Source organism: Hippocampus zosterae, chromosome 10, assembly GCF_025434085.1.
Source record: "Hippocampus zosterae strain Florida chromosome 10, ASM2543408v3, whole genome shotgun sequence".
Classification (NCBI taxonomy): Eukaryota; Metazoa; Chordata; class Actinopteri; order Syngnathiformes; family Syngnathidae; genus Hippocampus; species Hippocampus zosterae.
In genome coordinates this window covers 10,132,910-10,150,686 of record NC_067460.1, presented here as the reverse complement: position 1 = coordinate 10,150,686, position 17,777 = coordinate 10,132,910, and the positions used below count along the sequence as shown (strand labels likewise).

Sequence of the window (17,777 nt, the reverse complement as noted above, 5' to 3'; positions counted from 1 at the left end):
GGACTACAAACAGTGTTTCCACAGGAAGCGATGCAACAAACTGCTGTCAACCGCTCTCGCGATATGTTCTTGCCAGTTCGAGCCCGTGCTGAATAACCTTAAGTAAACTGGCGAAATGCTTTATGGGTCATGTCGTTTCTTCATCGGAGTCTTAAAGCAAACCAACACAACACCGTCTGGTTGTTGGACTACAAACAAGGCAGACGAAGGAAGTGCGGTACACCAGGGTCACAGTTCATCTGTGGCCATACCCACACGTGCAGTTATCTTTTTAAGCGCGCACCCACAGCTTTCAAACGTTGAAATACAGTTCGGACCACTTTCCCCGGTAATTTTTTAAAAGCATAAAAATGCCTCGAGATGTTTCATCCTCGTCAAGTCAGGACGAAGCGAGTAACCCGCCAGCGGAAGCGTCGTTTAGGCAAAAGCACGTCGGTGAGTTAGCACTCTTATTATGTTTCTCTCTCGAAGCAGCAAACGTCAGCATCATGCAATTATATGAAGATAATATGTGCTTAAGTGTACTTTATCCTGCTTGATGCTGTTTTGGCAGAGAGGAGTAGCAAGTATCAGTGCCCCGATGACTTCGTGTGCTTCAGCCTCAAGCCTTGCAGCAGCACGCTGACTGAGAGCCTGAAGAGCAGCGAGAGCGAACTGTGGCTCATTAAAGCCCCTGCCAACTTTGATCCTCGATGGTCCGTCACTTTAATGTTTTCTTTAGGGTATTTTCCACACACTAGTTGCGATAAAGACACAGGTAACAAGTTTACCAATTTACCGTTTGGCACAAGTCAGTTGGTCCCCTATTGGCATCATGGATGACGTTTGGCTACTTTAGTGGGGTGTGACAGTCAAGAAATTACCGGTAGACCGTGAGAACCACGCGCACACATTGATTGTGAGCGTGGTTGCTGCTGTGAAACTGTTATGTATATGTATTTTTCCCCTTTAAGTTATTCAACACAGGCAAAACAAACAAAGCAAACACCCTCACATAAGAAACCTTTATTACGGTAGTCTCGCAATGGAGACATTCCCAAATCACAGCAGCAAAGTTATGAAAGGAAGAAGTAGAACAACAAAATATAGGAGCTGCTGGAATGAACATGAGGCTCATTAACGGTTTTAGTTGGCATTCTAGGCTAAATAACACTTGCACAAACTTTTTGGACAAACAAATGCGCACTAGCAATTTATGCTATTCATTTGTTAAGCTTACTTCTTGCCACGCAGAGTAATAAATGTTAGGGAATGCAGGCACATTCTTTCTGCACGGTAGAAAAGTAGCTGCATATAAGAGGAGCAAAATCAAACTTGAAAATTATATTCACTGGGGGCATTCAAGCACTGCCAAAAAAAAACAATTCATGAAATTCAAAACGACATCTCACTGTGATAGAACGCATTTTTCAAATCGGAAATATTTAAATTAATGGGGAGAAAATAACTAAATGGCTGCATTTTGGTCAGTCGAATGGATAATTACATCCACTCATCCATCGATTAACTGAGCCACTTATCTTGAAAAAGGTCTGTTCAAGATAAGTGGAATGGATGCTACAACTTCTTGTTGACTTTGAAACTTAGCATGTAGCCGACGTGTGCGCATTTTGAGCATGACGTCTCTGATCCACTGGTTCAAGGACACTTTGATTCTCTCCTCTTTCATCTCAAACTACTTTTAACAACAAAGCGTGTGACGGAAAAGTGGTTAGGACTGCACGACTGTCCGTCTTTTATGTTATGTGTTGTGTTTATTTTACTTTAACTATTTTGTTAAGCGCTTTTGTTACAGCTGCCGCTGTTGTGAAAGCGCTATATAAACCAGCAGGTATTGTATTGTAAGGTCGCGGGTGAGTGCTGGAGCATATCCCATCTGGAGGCAGGGTACATCCTGAACGGGTTGGCAGTCGATCAAATTTTGATATTTAGTGTTGTGATCTGTTTGGTCCTTAATAAGTACAGTCTGCGTGTAGACGTGCCATTGTTTCATGAGCCATGAAAAGTTGTCAGCGTTTTGTAAGGTTGCAACTCCCTAAGTAGATGAATGAACTGTCTTTTATTTGTTGTCATTTTATGTTTATGTAACCTAAAAACCCAAATATATTTACGGTAACTATTTGATCAGATTATTCTTGTAGAGGTGCAATGATTAATCGACAATCAATCGATTATCAAATTAATCTATTTTTGATCATTGTTTAGCTCGCTTTTTTAATTCCGAATTGTCCTAATTCTTTGGATTTCCACTTCGGAACGGCCAAATATTCTCAGGTTTCTGTCGTCCTCCGTGAATCATATCATCGAAAAATTTCTTTTTTCCTAAATTTGTTCAACTTTACAACAACGGCAAGATTCCACCAGATGTTGTCAAATGAATACGGATTGCTTTGTCTTGAGCAGTGGTTCTTAACCTCCAACCAGTTCATATGCACATTCACCGAACCCTTCATTAGTGAAAAATACAATTATGATTTATATATATATTTTTACAAATTCAAGACATTAAAAAACGCATTTATTAAAAACATTTTTTTTAATTCTGCACAAAATGAACCAGCCAGTCATGTGAAGTGGGCGTGTCATAACTAATTGACATGTTGAGTCGGTTGTGTCTTATATTTTTACAAATTCAAGACATTAAAAAACGCATTTATTAAAAACATTTTTTTTAATTCTGCACAAAATGAACCAGCCAGTCATGTGAAGTGGGCGTGTCATAACTAATTGACATGTTGAGTCGGTTGTGTCTTAACCTCCATGGCAGAGGCCAGGGGTTCAGGTGAACCCATGAGACGGGTTCACCGAACCCCGAGGGTTCGATCGAACCCTGGTTCAGAACCGCTGTTCTAGAGCACAAAAACAGATGAGATGTTGAATGAATAATGGAGGACGGATCCCTTCAAAAGTCTGAATATACAAATTTGCGATTGCTGAGTCACGAATATGCGGGTGTTCACTGTCTTGTGACAAAAGTAAGCAATCTACCATGGTCTTATTTCCTTTGTCACACCTGTTCTTTCTATTATCAATGTGGTGAAAATCTCAATGCTGTCTACTTTTATTTCCCTCCCGCAGTTTGAGAGGTGCAAGCGTCAATCTTTCCGGCTTTCAGACACTGACGCTTCCTTCCGCTTCGGCTGCCGGCGACGGGCATGGCCAGCAAGTCTACAACATCCTGGCGTCCAATCACGGCACCGCCGACCTTCGCTTGCTCACCGCCGCATCTTCGTCGCCGGTTGTGGCGCCTGCCTTCTCTGGCCTCTTGAGCGTTTGCGAGAGCTACGTGGGTGCCCGGGCGCCCCCCTGCGTCGTCCATGCCGCGCCCGCGCCGGCCATCCCGCCCGGACTCAAGCAGAGATTCCAGCCCTTCGGAAGCAAGACGCCCACCACGGCGCAGGAGACACAAGATGAGGACAGGAAGAGGAGGAAGAAGAAGAAAAAGAAAGACAAGCACATTAAAAAGGAGGAAGAGGTGAGGGTCAAGCAGGAAGTTGAGGAAACGGGCCAGGAACACGCTGAGGAAAAGAGCAGCAGGAAAAAGAAAAAGGTGAAGGAAGAAGTGGCCGTCGTGCAAGTGAAACAAGAATTGAAGCGTGAACTGGACGTAGGCGCTTTATACAATGATGACAGCTTAGCAAAGAAGAAGAAAAAGAGGAAAAAAAGCAAAATCGATGCTGAATAAATGTCATGAACTCAGATTTTTTTTTTTTTTTTTTGAGGGCAGGCGTACCTCAAAACATTTTCCCATTTGTCCTCATTGGGGTGTATGTGGGCTGGAGTCAGATGACTTTTGGTGACAGGTGGTGTACACTCTGGACTGGTTGCCAGCTCGTCAACCAGTTTTACTGAGACAAACATTCACTTCCATTCACATTTTGGAATGTGGGAGGAAAAGTGCATGCACGCAGAAAGAGAACGTTCGAACTCTACACAGGAAGTGAATCCAGAACCTCCAGACTGCGAGGCACACATGCTAACTAGTAGACCTCAAGCCCCAAAAGAAATGTTTAAATAAAAAACCATAAGCATTTTCTTTTAAGCACATTTGTGTCATCCTCTTTCTTTCAAATGGATTATTTATAAACATTAATTTGTACTATGAAACAAAATATTGTCAGTGTTTCCGTGGCTTTTTTCCTTAAATTTTTTTCCCAACACTAGGAAACAAATTGTCTAAAATGCTTTCACTTACTCTGGCAAAATTTGGTGTGCCAAATCCAAACATTGTGTTAGCTTTTTTTCAATCAGGTCAACTTTTTGAATTCTGGCCATATGTTTGTTACATGATTTTTGCTCGGCCCGGTAGTCCAGTGGTTAGCACGTCGGCTTCACAGTGCAGAGGTACCGGGTTCAATTCCAGCTCCGGCCTCCCGGTGTGGAGTTTGCAAGTTCTCCCCGGGCCTACGTGGGTTTTCTCCGGGTGCTCCGGTTTCCTCCCACATTCCAAAAACATGTGTGGCAGGCTGATTGAACACTCTAAATTGTCCCTAGGTGTGAGTGTGAGTGCGAATGGTTGTTCGTCTCTGTGTGCCCTGTGATTGGCTGGCAACCGATTCAGGGTGTCCCCCGCCTACTGCCCGGAGACAGCTGGGATAGGCTCCGGCACCCCCCGCGACCCTAGTGAGGATCAAGCGGCTCGGAAGATGAATGAATGAATGAATGAATGAATATATTTACAGGTACCGGTACTTTGATCAATGTCTTTAATTTACATTAAACTTTGTAGCATTTGGTTAGTAAACTTACAAAATAAAATGTCTCAAATATCTCAAGGAAAAAAAATTGAACAAAAATCAACCGATAATATCACAAAAGTGTAATAAATTTAGGAAAGAAACTTACTTTTTAAATCAACTTGACATAAACAACTAACCTGAACAGAAGAAACGGATCTCTTTTCACCAATGCAAAATTGGAAGAACGGTTTGATTTTTAAATATTTTTTATTTTATGTGAACTGTTTTGTAAAGTGCTTTATGACAGCTGCAGCTGTTATGAAAGCGCTATGTATTGTATGTATACAAAGCCTAACGTTCCTCGGTGTCCCGAAAACTACAACCAATCGTTCACCAACATTTATGAACGCAGCTCGTTTCACCACACTTCAAGTATTAAAATGATCTGCCCGATATTTTTTTTACTTTGTGGATTTTAAGTGTTTTTCTCTGCTCAGAAAAATAAAGCTTCACGTCGCCTGACGTCACCAAACAGTCTTTAACGTTTTATGGACGTTACGTATCCATAAAATCCCAAATATTGGCTCATTGTAATGCTCACATTCATTTTGATAATTGATTGCAGTTCAGATGTGAAGCAATATAAAGCAGTTTCTCCATAGTGAGAGTCTATGGAAAGAGATGAGCAGGACGTCCTAATTTCAGGCACGAATAGCAATGTTAACATGAAAGTTAGTGATGACTGGTGGCCGTTTTCTGACATTTAAACAGCAATACGCTTTATTACGGTCACTAATTGTTTTGGACTGTCACTGGACCTCTTGGGACCTGGCGTACATATGTGTTCTCATGACGTCTTTGGTTTTCAATACTATAATGTTAAATTTTGGACTATAAGGGCCTGGTGTCCACTTACGAGGACGTTACATCAAGTAAAAATATAATTCTTTGTTTTTACATTCATCAGGTCCCAATTAGCCTAAATATCAAAGAGAAAATAAAAATGCATGCCTTGCAAGAGTTTTGGTCTTAGGAGGTAGTCGCAGGTCCTTTCACTCAGTTCACCCTGTCTCGCCAGTCACGGATGAATCCATTTTTACGCATGAACTTGTCCTGCTCTGTCCAGCAGGTGGCACTACACTCCGCCCTTTCCTCCAGTAGGCGCTGCAGCTTCACAGTCACCAACCATCTACCCAGTATATTTTCCATGCTTATCCTGAACAAGGTCGTGGGTGAGTGCTGGAGCTTAACGAAAACTATACCATGATCTGGTCACCGGTCAGTCGAAGCGCATGTATGGAGACGATTCGAACAACCGTCACTGAGTGGGAACCGAGCCCACGATGCTCGCATACAAGTCAGCCATCAGCGACGCGAGTTGAATTTCACGAAACCAATTTTGTTCACTTGTTTTGAGATTTCCCAAGTGTAACCCGAATCACTGTGCTTTTTGTGTGTTTTCAGGTGCAATGGTCCTCTGCATCCCCAGCCCCCCCTCCCGCTTCTCGGTGGTCGTCAAGTGCTGTGCTGCTCTGCACCAGAGTGTGTTCCTGACTCCTAATGAGCTCCAGCATCTGCTCATGCGGAGATGGAGATACACGGCAAGCAGCTCTGGACATTAGGAACAATTCAGCCCCTGAAGCCATGCAATGTCAAATTTAGTAGATATGTCTATCATGAGTTAACCCACAAAAAAAAAAAGCCATGCTTGAAATGATCCGGGAAGTTTTCTCCAAAGACAAACTATGACTGGAAATCTAAGAAATCCATCCCCTAAAGCCAGCTTCACATATCCACGTGAAATTTGATAGACTTGTCAGGCATGAGAAACCCCACAAACAGGTCTGCGTGTGTGTGAGTGTGTGTGTGTGTGTTTGAAGGAGGATGAATAATAAATGCAGCTTGGAAGTTTGGCTGCGACGTGTTCAGACTGCTGAGCAAAAGCTGAGGCCTTCACTGGGCTCAGCTGATGCTTGTGATGGGATGCAAGTGGGGGGGGGGGTCGTTATCGAGTTAATGAATTGGAGAGCCAACCCCCTCTCTTCAACCCTTCCTCCCTTCCCCCATCTCCAATTCCTCCCTCTCACTTTCTTTTATTTCCAAATAGCGCGCACATTGCTCCAGCTAGCCTGCGGCAACGAGAGCGTTGCTATGGCAACGGGGACCTGCCAAGAACCAGTGTGTTGGTGAGAAAGAGAGGATGGGGGTGGGTGTGGTGGAGGGGTTGCCAATGTCTTAACCCCACCATTTGACCAAAAATTAGTACACATTGGCTCAACGTGTGAATTAATATACACAAACTCAACGTTGTTTTCACTTTCTGGCGCACACCAGAAGACACGCACAACACTCTGGGCGTGTTTGTGCGCAAGACTGCAGCAGACATCAAAAGCCGATCCCTGCTGCAGCAGCGACTTGATGGCCTACTAATATTGTGCCTCGCCTGAACCCCCTTCACCCGCCTCTTTATATCTGCACACCCCAACCCCACTCACTTACTGACTGTAATTAATATGGCCCAGACCGTCAGTGCGCACTTGAACACACACGCACACAAAGAGGAAAGGGGCATGTGTCAATCACGTCAGATATGTTATTGTCACTTACACAAGTTTAACGTTAGATTTTTTTTTTTTTGTCGTCTAATTTCATAGAAGATATAAGAAACATGGACTGACTAAGAATGGGGCAAAAAGCAGGATTCAGACCAGAGTCTGGACAAGTTTCAGCAGTATTATGGTGAGGACCAGGGCTGTGAAATAAACTAGGATGGAGATTCTGGACTGGAGTCAAGATGAGAATTAGGAACAGGGCCAGGGAACGGATCGGGATAACGAACCGGACCCGTATCAGAATGTGGATTGGGATGAGTAATTGAGGAAGACTCGGGAAAGGAAAATGAATCAGTTCAGGGTACGGGCCAGGCCAGAAACCAAGATGAGGATCCTGAAAAGGACATTGACTGGGATGTGGATCATGACAGGAAATGGTCTCGAATCAGAAAATTGAGAAACACTAAAACCAGGACAGGAACAGTGAAATTAAGCAGTCTGACTATGAGGATCATGAGCAGGAAATTCACTAGAATCAAGGAATCTAAATGGACCAGGACAAGGAAATGGCCCACAATGAAGTACAAGACTGGGACAAGTTTGAGCATCAGGACTAGATTGAGGACCACAATAAGGATCAGGAAATCAATGAAACATCAGGGCCAGGATCAATATAGAAATCAAGACTAGGATGAAGGTTAGTAGTAGACTATATCAGGAAAAGGGGGCTTGTCCTGATCCAGACAAGTTCTGGACCAGGAACGGCACAGGCATCCAGATCAGTCAGGACAATGATCAGGAAATAGGTGACCCTTAAGGTCAAGATTAAGATAAAGACCGGGACCAGTATACTGTACTCGACTCTTGTTCTTGATTTTACTGTTTGGTGCTTTCTACCGCCTTTATTACCGATTTGTCTTATTGTTTATTGTGCATGTTAAATTGCGCCATGTACAGCACTTTGTATGCAGCGATGGCTGCTTGAAAGTGCTCTATAAATACTGTTGACTTGTCTTGACTCGATCAGAACCAGGTCCCTTTCATGGTTCTGTAAGAGATCCTAGATTAGGACTAGGAAAATCACCCAAAGCAGGAAATTGATGAGTATTTGAACTAGGGTTACATCAGGACCAGGATGAGAATCTGGACTTAGTCTTTGGCAACAGACTTTGGAGTCCTGAGGTGAAAAGGCTTGAGGAAGGCTTTGATTATATGTGATTGGCTGCACACATAAAATGTGTTGCCAGCCTGTATGTGTGTGTGTGTGTGTGTGTGTGTGTGTGTGTGATCAGGCAAGCGTGACATATGTTCTGGTAGAGGCTCTCTTTTCAGCGTGCTGCTGTTGCCATGGAAATCACATCACCATCAGCACATCCCCCCACTGTGTAGACCTCTTTGCTTGCTTGCGTGTGTGTGTGTCCTTCATATGTCCTTCATAGCGGATGCATCCACACAAGAGTGAACATCTTTCATCGGTCCCGCTGCCTCCTTCTAGTTCATCTGAAATGATGTTTGGTGGTTATTGATCCTTGTATGCCATGTGAGGAAAAATGATTTCATTTTCACAAAGAAGAAACTTGGTTTAATCCACTCAGACAATCAAGTGAAAGCATTTTGATTTGTTGTTGTTTTTTTTTGTGAATGGTCCTTAAGTGTATTATGTGTTCAATGAATAGTTGGAAAAAAAACATTGCCAAAGTTATGTCACGTTATTAAGAAGAAAAGAAAATCCCCCAACATGATAGCTCATCTTTGTGTGCTGGCAAGATCGATAAAGCACTCGTTTTCACGATTTTATTCATCCCGTGAGGTCATTTGAAGGTTTGGTTTAGCCAGATGTAAAGGAAACTGCATTTGATGTATTTTGGTTTTAAACACGTTTATTTTAGTTTGGTTTAATTTAAACAGGCCACGCTTTTCTAAATTAAACAATTTCTCGGTCTTGCTGAAATGAAACCATCTTTGCTTGAGTCTGGTACACGTGAAAGCATTTTCATGTTGTGTGGTTTGGATTTAATTTGGCTAGTTTTAATGCAAACCTTCTTTGGTATAATCTGGACTAAATTAAACAGTTTCTGGTTTAGTCTTGACACTAATCAAACCGTATCTGATGCAATCTAGTTTAAATTGAACCATACTAGTCTGGTGTGAAATAACGCATCTTTGGGTTTGTATGGTTTCAATTTAGTCTGGCCTTGGGTCACTCTCACCGCTTCAAAGATTCTTTATTTTACGCAGGAAAGAAGTCGGACTGGTTGGGAGAACAAAAACACTTTAGTCTGCTAAACCAGATTTCAGTTCATCAAATTTTGCCTCCTCTCCATTAAAAACAGCCATAGTTTGTTTTTGTGAAATATTGTAGTTGAAATGAAACTAGTGTTAGTTTTTTAGATGAATTCTGATCAATACAATACAATACAATACAATACAATACAATACAATACATGCTGATTTATATAGCGCTTTCACAACAGCGGCAGCTGTAACAAAGCGCTTTACAAAACAGTTAACATAAAGTAAAATAATAAACACAACACATAACATAAAACACGGACAGTCGTGCAGTCCTAACCACTTTTCCGTCACACGCTTGGATGATTCCAATTAAAATTGCTTGTATAAATTGAGGGGTTTGTTGTTTTTAGTGGATGGCTCTACTTTACGAACGGCAAAAGGAGAGATGGAATCTTTTAAATGCAGTTTTATTAAAAGGGGAAAAAGACGTCTGCACCTCCGAACGGATGGACGAGAACACGCCCACTTTCAGTAACGAAAACACTTCCTGCTTCTCTTTAGCCAATCAGACGCAAGCAACATAAGAATGCTTCAACAATTATTAAACAATATAATTTAGGTAACTATAACTTACTGTAAAAATATATTGCTCAAATATAAAATGAAAATAATGAATAATTTAACATAAGCTTACATGTGTGTGTGAAAGGGTAAAATATGTGACTCAGCCTCAAATCTATTAGGACAAAACCGTTTTATGAATCATAAAATTCTAAGAGTTTGACTTGGCCAACTTGAGCCATGCAGTAGGTCAAAAACACCATAAAAGGGCAAGCAAATCAGGCAGTTGCAACTCTGAATATGTCCCCCCTCCCCATCTAATTTACCTCCCATGACATACACATACGTACTCACATGTTTCCAACCATTCCAACTGTGCAATTCATTTTGAACATGTCAGTTGACGCATTTCCGAGCGTGAACGCATCAATCACTCGTCTTCACATGAGCTGTTGAGCGCAGGTGCCTCCGAATACGCTTGGACGTCCAATCATGGCGGGAGAGCCGACCTACTGCTCAACACACACGCCATGTAAGTCGAGTCAAACGGACAAATTAACGACGGCTTAGTTGTTAACATTCAGGGATAATCAGTGACGTGCGGTGAGATTCGAGACTGGTCATGCCAGTGTTGTGTCCAAGTACCAGCAACCCGAGGCCAAGGCTAAGGGCAAGGACTTGGAAAATTTTCCGAGGCCAAGGCCGAGGTCCAAGGATTTGCCTCCAAGGCCAAGGACCAAGGACTGATTTTGCAGCTGAGGCCTCGCCGATGACATGTACAAAACAATGCTATCATACCACTTGGCAGATATTTGCAACACCCCCTCCATCATAACCCCTTGCACTCCCTAACGCTTGAATGAAGTGTTTTTATTCAAAGAGTAGAACAGTCAGGGTACGTGTTATTTATACTGAGAAAAACAAAAAAGCATATGATATACATTTATGAATTAATGTTTTAGTGCAGTAGTTTCTTAATGTGAAGTAAATCAACACTCAACAGGCATGACATGGCACGGAAGACAAGTTGAGAAATGACTTTGCATAGAAGTCAATCACTGGGTGCAGAAAATGCGGTAATCTCTGCAGTGATAATTTTACAGTTTGCCGGCAGCGAGTCCCTGGGACTCGCTGATCAGAAAAGTATGAGTCCCATTCTGCATTGAGAGAGTCCCAACTTTCGAATTCTGAAATGGTCTACTTATTCAATTGCATATGATAAGAACACAAACAACAACCTATTTAAATAATTCAGGAGCAGGCCTGAGGATTTCGATTAGTCGTTTTTACATGAAAAAACGACCATGTAGTTAGCGTAAGGTGTTTTTAGCCCCCCAAAAAAACGACCGTGTATAGTAAGGCGTTTTTAGACGAAAAAAACCCACCATGTATAGTTAGGCGTTTTTAGACGAAAAAAACGACCATGTGTAGTAAGGCGTTTTTCGAAAAAAAAAAAACAAATGACCATGAATAGTACGGTGTTTTGAGCCGAAAGAAAAAGACCATGAATAGTAAGGCGTTTTAACAAAAAAAAAAAAAAACGACCATGTATAGTAAGGCTTTTTTAGCCCAAAAAAAGACCATGTATATATAGTAAGGCATTTTTAGCCGGAAAAAAAACGACTATGTATAGTAAGGCGTTTTTAGTCGAAAAAAATGACCATGTATAGTAAGGCGTTTTTAGCCGAAAAAAACTACCATGTATCATAAGGCATTTTTAGTCCCCAAAAAATGACCATGTATATACAGGAAATTTTATCGTCGAAAACTGGCCAAAAATGCCTTCCTATACATGGTCATTTTTTTGGGCTAAAAACGCCTTACTACACATGGACGTTTTTTATGGGGCTAAAAATGCCTTCCTATACATGGTTGGGGTTTTTTTCGGCTAAAAAGGTCGTGCTAAACATGGTCGTTTTTTTCGGCTCAAAACACCTTACTACACAAGGTCGTTTTTTTCGTCTAAGAATGCCTTCCTATTCATGGTCGGTTTTTTCGTCTAAAAACGCCTAACTATACATGGTTGGGGTTTTTTTCGGCTTAAAACACCTTACCACACATGGTCATTTTTTAACGGCTAAAAACGGCTTTCTATACATGGTCATTTTTTTCGGCTAAAAATGGCTTACTATACAAGGTCGTTTTTTTCGGCTAAAAACGCCCTACTATATGTGGTTTTTTTTTTTCGTTGAAAAACACATTCCTATACATGGTCGTTTTTTGGGGTTTCAAACGCCTTACTATCCATGGTCGTTTTTTTTCCGGCTAAAAACGCCTTACTAAACATGGTCGTTTTTTGGGGGGCTAAAAATGCCTTACTATGCATTATACATGGTCAGTTTTTTTTTTGCCCAAAAATGCCTTCCTATACATGGTCATTTTTTTGGGCTAAAAACGCCTTACTACACATGGACGTTTTTTATGGGGCTAAAAATGCCTTCCTATACATGGTTGGGGTTTTTTTCGGCTAAAAAGGTCGTGCTATACATGGTCGTTTTTTTCGGCTAAAAGCGCCTTACTATACATGGTCGTTTTTTTATGGCTAAAAACGCCGTGCTATATATGGTCGTTTTTTTTCGGCTAAAAATGCCTTACTATACATGGTTGTTTTTTTCAGCTAAAAATGCCATACTAAACATGGTCGTTTTTTTCCGCTAAAAACGGCTAACTATACATGGTCGTTTTTTTTCGGCTAAAAACGCCTTAATACACATGGTCAGTTTTCGGCGCTAAAATTTCCTGTATATACATGGTAGTCTTACTATACATGGTCGGGGGCACATAGTCGTTTTTTTTTCGGCCAAAAACGCCTTACTATACATGGTCATTTTTTTCGGCTAAAAGCGCCTTACTATATATACATGGTCGTTTTTTTTCCGGCTAAAAACGGGTAACTATACATGGTCGTTTTTTTCGGCTAAAAACGCCTAACTATACATGGTCGTTTTTTTCGGCTAAAAATGCCTAACTATACATGGCTGTTTTTTTGGCTAAAAACGAGTTACTACACATGGTCAGTTTTCGACGCTAAAATTTCCTGTATATACATGGTCGATTTTTGGGGGCCAAAAATGCCTTACTATACATGGTCGTTTTTTTTTTTTGTTAAAACACCTTACTAATCATGGTCTTTTTCTTTCGGCTCAAAACACCTTACTATTCATGGTAGGTTTTTTTTTTTCGGCCAAAAACGCCTTACTATAGTTTTTTTCGTCTAAAAACGCCTTACTACACATGGTCTTTTTGTTTCGGCTCAAAACACCTTACTATTCATGGTCTTTTTTTTTTGTCGAAAAACGCCTTACTACACATGGTAGTTTTTTTCGTCTAAAAACGCCGTACTATACATAGTCGTTTTTGTTGTTGTTGTTAAAACGCCTTACTATTCATGGTTGTTTTTTTTGTCGAAAACCGCCTTCATATACATGGTCGTTTTTTTCGGCTAAAAACGCCTTACTGCACATGGTCAGTTTTCAACGCTAAAATTTCCTGTATATACATGGTCGTTTTTTTGGGGCTAAAAATGCCTTATGATACATGGTAGTTTTTTCCGGCTAAAAATGCCTAACTATACTTAGTCGTTTTTTTCGGCTAAAAACGCCTTACTATACATGGTCGGGTTTTTTTTGTTAAAATTGCCTTACTATTCATGGTCTTTTTCTTTCGGCTCAAAACACCTTACTATTCATGGTCGTTTTTTTTTTGTCGAAAAACGCTTTACTATTCATGGTTGTTTTTTTCGGCTAAAAACGCCTTACTGCACATGGTCAGTTTTCGACGCTAAAATTTCCTGTATATACATGGTCGTTTTTTTCGGCTAAAAATGCCTTACTATACATGGTCTTTTTTTCGGCTAAAAACGCCTTACTATACATTGTCGTTTTTTTGTTGGGTTTTTTTTTGTTAAAAGGCCTTACTATTCATGGTCTTTTTCTTTCGGCTCAAAACGCCTTACTATACATGGTCGTTTTTTTGTTGGGTTTTTTTTTGTTAAAAGGCCTTACTATTCATGGTCTTTTTCTTTCGGCTCAAAACGCCTTACTATACATGGTCGTTTTTTTATGGCTAAAAACGCAGTGCTATATATGGGCGTTTTTTTCGGCTAAAAACGCCTTACTATACATTGTCGTTTTTTTGTTGGTTTTTTTTTTTTGTTAAAAGGCCTTACTATTCATGGTCTTTTTCTTTCGGCTCAAAACGCCTTACTATACATGGTCGTTTTTTTATGGCTAAAAACGCAGTGCTATATATGGGCGTTTTTTTCGGCTAAAAACGCCTTACTACAAATGGTTGTTTTTTCGGCTAAAAACGCCTTACTGCACATGGTCAGTTTTCGACGCTAAAATTTCCTGTATATACATGGTCGTTTTTTTCGGCTAAAAATGCCTTACTATACATGGTCTTTTTTTCGGCTAAAAACGCCTTACTATACATGGTCGTTTTTTTGTTTTTTTTGTTGAAAATGCCTTACTATTCATGGTCTTTTTCTTTTGGCTCAAAACACCTTACTATTCATGGTCCTTTTTTTGTCGAAAAACGCCTTGCTACGCATGGTCGTTTTTTTCGTCTAAAAATGCCTTACTATATATGGTCGTTTTTTTTGTTGTTGTTGTTAAAACGGCTTACTATTCATGGTTGTTTTTTTTTCGTCGAAAAACGCCTTCCTATACATGGTGGGTTTTTTTCATCTAAAAACACCTTACTATACACAGTCGTTTTTTGGGGGGCTAAAAACACCTTACTCTACATGGTCGTTTTTTCATGTAAAAACGACTAATCGTTCACTTCAAAGAGCCGAAATCCTCAGGCCTTCTCCTGAATTATTTAAATTTTTGCAACATTTGTTTATAATTGTATGTATAGGTTGTTGTTTGTGTTCTTATCATATGCAATTGAATAAGTAGACCATTTCAGAATTCGAAAGTTGGGACTCTCTCAATGCAGAATGGGACTCATTTATATCGAGCCATACAGTCCTGTTTAACGTTGAAACTTGTCACCTGTTGGGTTGAATCTTTGAAGTGAGAGGAGGCTTAGCTTCATTTACTTCATTGGGCCACGTGACTTAACGGTTTTGCTTGATGGCTCCGCTGTTTGCGCATCATCATTCAACGAAAGCATACATCTTACCTTCCTTCAGCACTTCCTGTTTTCTGCTGATGTTAGTCCCGACCACATGAAGCACCCACTGGAAAATGTTTATTTTTAATTATACAAAAATGCCAACAAACATTTATTTGCACATCGTGTTTACCACAAGTCACAAACATTCTCAACAGCGCGACTTCTTGTTTGACACAACTTGAAGTTCACTTTGTGAGCTTTGGTTTTAGCTGCCCCCCCAAAAATGGGATTTTATTTCAGGCCACTTCTAATCTGAGTTTAATATAATCGATATTGCTTTTTGGAGATAAAAGATCAGCGTAATGCCGAGTAAAAAGTGCAGCATGTGCGCGTGCACACACACACACACACACACACACACACACACACACACACACACACACAGCTTTTTTCAGTGACTATCGCTAAACTTCACGCGCATTCTTTTTTTGGTGGGCAGCACAAAAGTCAAGTGGTTAGCATTCTTGCCTCAACATTTGAGGTTCAGAGTTTGAATCTCTTCTTTGACCTTCCTGTGTGGGGTTTCCATGTAGGCCCTGTGTGAGTTTTTCCTCGTTGGCTTCTGTGAAGTCTCTTGATTGTCCATTGGAGTGAATGCGTGTTTGTCTACAGCAGTGGTTCTTAACCTGAGTTTGATCGAACCCCAGGGGTTCGGTGAGTCGGTTTCAGGTGTTGGACGCAGCCTCTGCCATGGAGATTAAGACACATGTGACTCAACATGTCAATTAGTTATGACACCCCCGCTTGTCCATCACTAGCTACATGATCAAATGACATTGCTTGTGCAATCAGTGCTGCAGGAAATTAAATTTGCTCAGTAGTCAACGTGTGACTGCCGTGATAGTACGTCGCAAAATAAAAAATTAAAAAAAAACGTAAACTTATGTCTTGAAATTTTATTGACTTTTTTTCTGTTTTTAATAAATGCGTTTTATGTCTTGAATTTGCAAAAAAGTTGTCGTTTTGTTTTTCACTCATGTGTATATGAACTGGTTGGGTTCTGTACCTCGAACAAGGTTAAGAACAACTAGTTAGAGGGTTGACTGCACCTCATCATTCATTGCAATGTGAGTACGTTAGATTGACTTTTCAAGCCAATTGATCGACCTTGCGCCTCAAAACCCGGCCAGGCATGTTATCGGCATTCCGGTGAGCCTCTCGTCATCCTCCCTGCACAGTCTGGTCTTCGTGAGCTTCTTCAAGGCTGCAGTCCTTATCGCTTTTTGTGTTCTCCCGTCTCCAAGCGGGTAATGGCGCTGCCGGGCCGGCGTTGACAAAGGCGGATAAGTCGGCATAAAGCAAGCGCTTGTGTGCTTGGGAAGACGAGGCTTGAAGCTAAAGATAGTCGCCCGCGGCTTTTGTGACGAGCCGGAGTCTATGCTGACCGTCTGGTGAGGGAGCAAGGTTCACTCTGGGCTCATCGGCAGTTAATGTCAGCGGCACATACGAGACAAAAAGCTTCAAGTTAACATACATCATTTGGGGAGCCAAAGTAGCCGCACTTTCAAGCGCGGAGTTTGACTGTGGGGCAGATGCGTTAACCACCATTCGACTGTGCTCCTTCGACACTCAATGTGAATTTTATGATCAAAATGCCTTTTTATGATCAAAATGAGTGTTCACGTGCTCGCAGAGTCAACAAGAAGCGTCTGACTCCAGTTCGGGAAGCAGAAAATGCTCCCACGATGCACTTCGGCGTGACTCCAACGTGGTTCCTGGAAAAATAGCGCTTGGGGAACAGTTCAAAAGAGGACACTGCATGGTTCATCCAAAGTCGGGTTATTGCGGCTCGCTCGAGGTAGAATATCACATCGAGGTCGGCGCCACCCATCTCTCTTTGCCAAATTCAAGCTGATGTATCTCATTTGAATGCTGTCTTGACATGAACGTTTACAACCGTCCGTCGTCGTTGTTTTCTTAGAAATAATGACATTTTGATTTTATTAGGGAACATTCAGTTCTTGGTTTTCATCTGGCGTTGACAGTTGCACCTCTGAAGCACGGTGAATTGGAAATGAGAAAGTTATTTCACCCAAACATTTCAAAGTCATTGCAATGCCATGAAACCGCAATATTTTTGCTCACGGTTTTCATGCCGTCAGAATCTGAAATTGGCCGACGCCTAATGATCGATATCAAGTTGATTCGAGGGTTCAATACGCTGTGAAGACTGCTGTTATTATTGCCACAAAATGCATGATTTTCTTTTCTTTTTTTGTGTTTTGAGAGCATGTTAAAAACTTTAGAAGTGATCTCGAAAGCTCTCATCAAGACCTTTAATTTCTGACTTGATATACACTTTTTACAGTTTTTTTTTGGGGGGGGGGGGTTAATTTAACCCCAGAAGATCTTATAAAGATCAAAGCCAAGTGCTGAGGTGCGAGCTACTGCCTTCATGTCTACCAAGGGTAAAAAAAATCAGATTTTTTTAAAAAAAAGGTGTGCAAGAGTTTGAAATTTTCGGTTGACATACTTGCCCTGAACTTGACCTCATGGCGAACATTGAATGTTTGGATGATAATTTGTCCATATCCTTCCATGCATCCATTATCTGAGCCGCTTTATCCTCACGAGGGCCGCGGGCGTGCCGGAGCCCCTCCCAGCCGTGTTCGGGTAGTTGGCGGGG

At 41.2% G+C, this 17,777-nt stretch overlaps 1 protein-coding gene and 2 long non-coding RNA genes across 3 annotated transcripts in view; all 3 read left to right on the top strand.

The window, feature by feature from the left end:
• Nucleotides 1-17,777, top strand: part of LOC127608751 (uncharacterized) — a 210,188-nt gene that overhangs the window by 103,127 nt on the left and 89,284 nt on the right. The window lies entirely within an intron of this gene.
• On the top strand, nucleotides 233-5,134 carry polr1g (RNA polymerase I subunit G). The gene is made up of 3 exons (XM_052078065.1): nucleotides 233-435; nucleotides 554-695; nucleotides 3,079-5,134. Exons 1-3 carry the CDS (start codon nucleotides 351-353, stop codon nucleotides 3,683-3,685), a joined length of 834 nt encoding a protein of 277 aa, XP_051934025.1. The 5' UTR covers nucleotides 233-350; the 3' UTR covers nucleotides 3,686-5,134.
• LOC127608746 (uncharacterized) lies at nucleotides 10,189-16,859 on the top strand. The gene is made up of 2 exons (XR_007964315.1): nucleotides 10,189-10,559; nucleotides 16,785-16,859. It is a non-coding gene; the product is annotated as an uncharacterized LOC127608746 (long non-coding RNA).

Bases quoted from the DNA above. Each gene is read 5' to 3' on its own strand.
- polr1g (XM_052078065.1), top strand. From the start codon at position 351: ATGCCTCGAGATGTTTCATCCTCGTCAAGTCAGGACGAAGCGAGTAAC. The intron at 436-553 runs GTGAGTTAGCAC...CTGTTTTGGCAG, and splicing joins GTTTAGGCAAAAGCACGTCG to AGAGGAGTAGCAAGTATCAG. The intron at 696-3,078 runs GTCCGTCACTTT...TCCCTCCCGCAG, and splicing joins GCCAACTTTGATCCTCGATG to TTTGAGAGGTGCAAGCGTCA.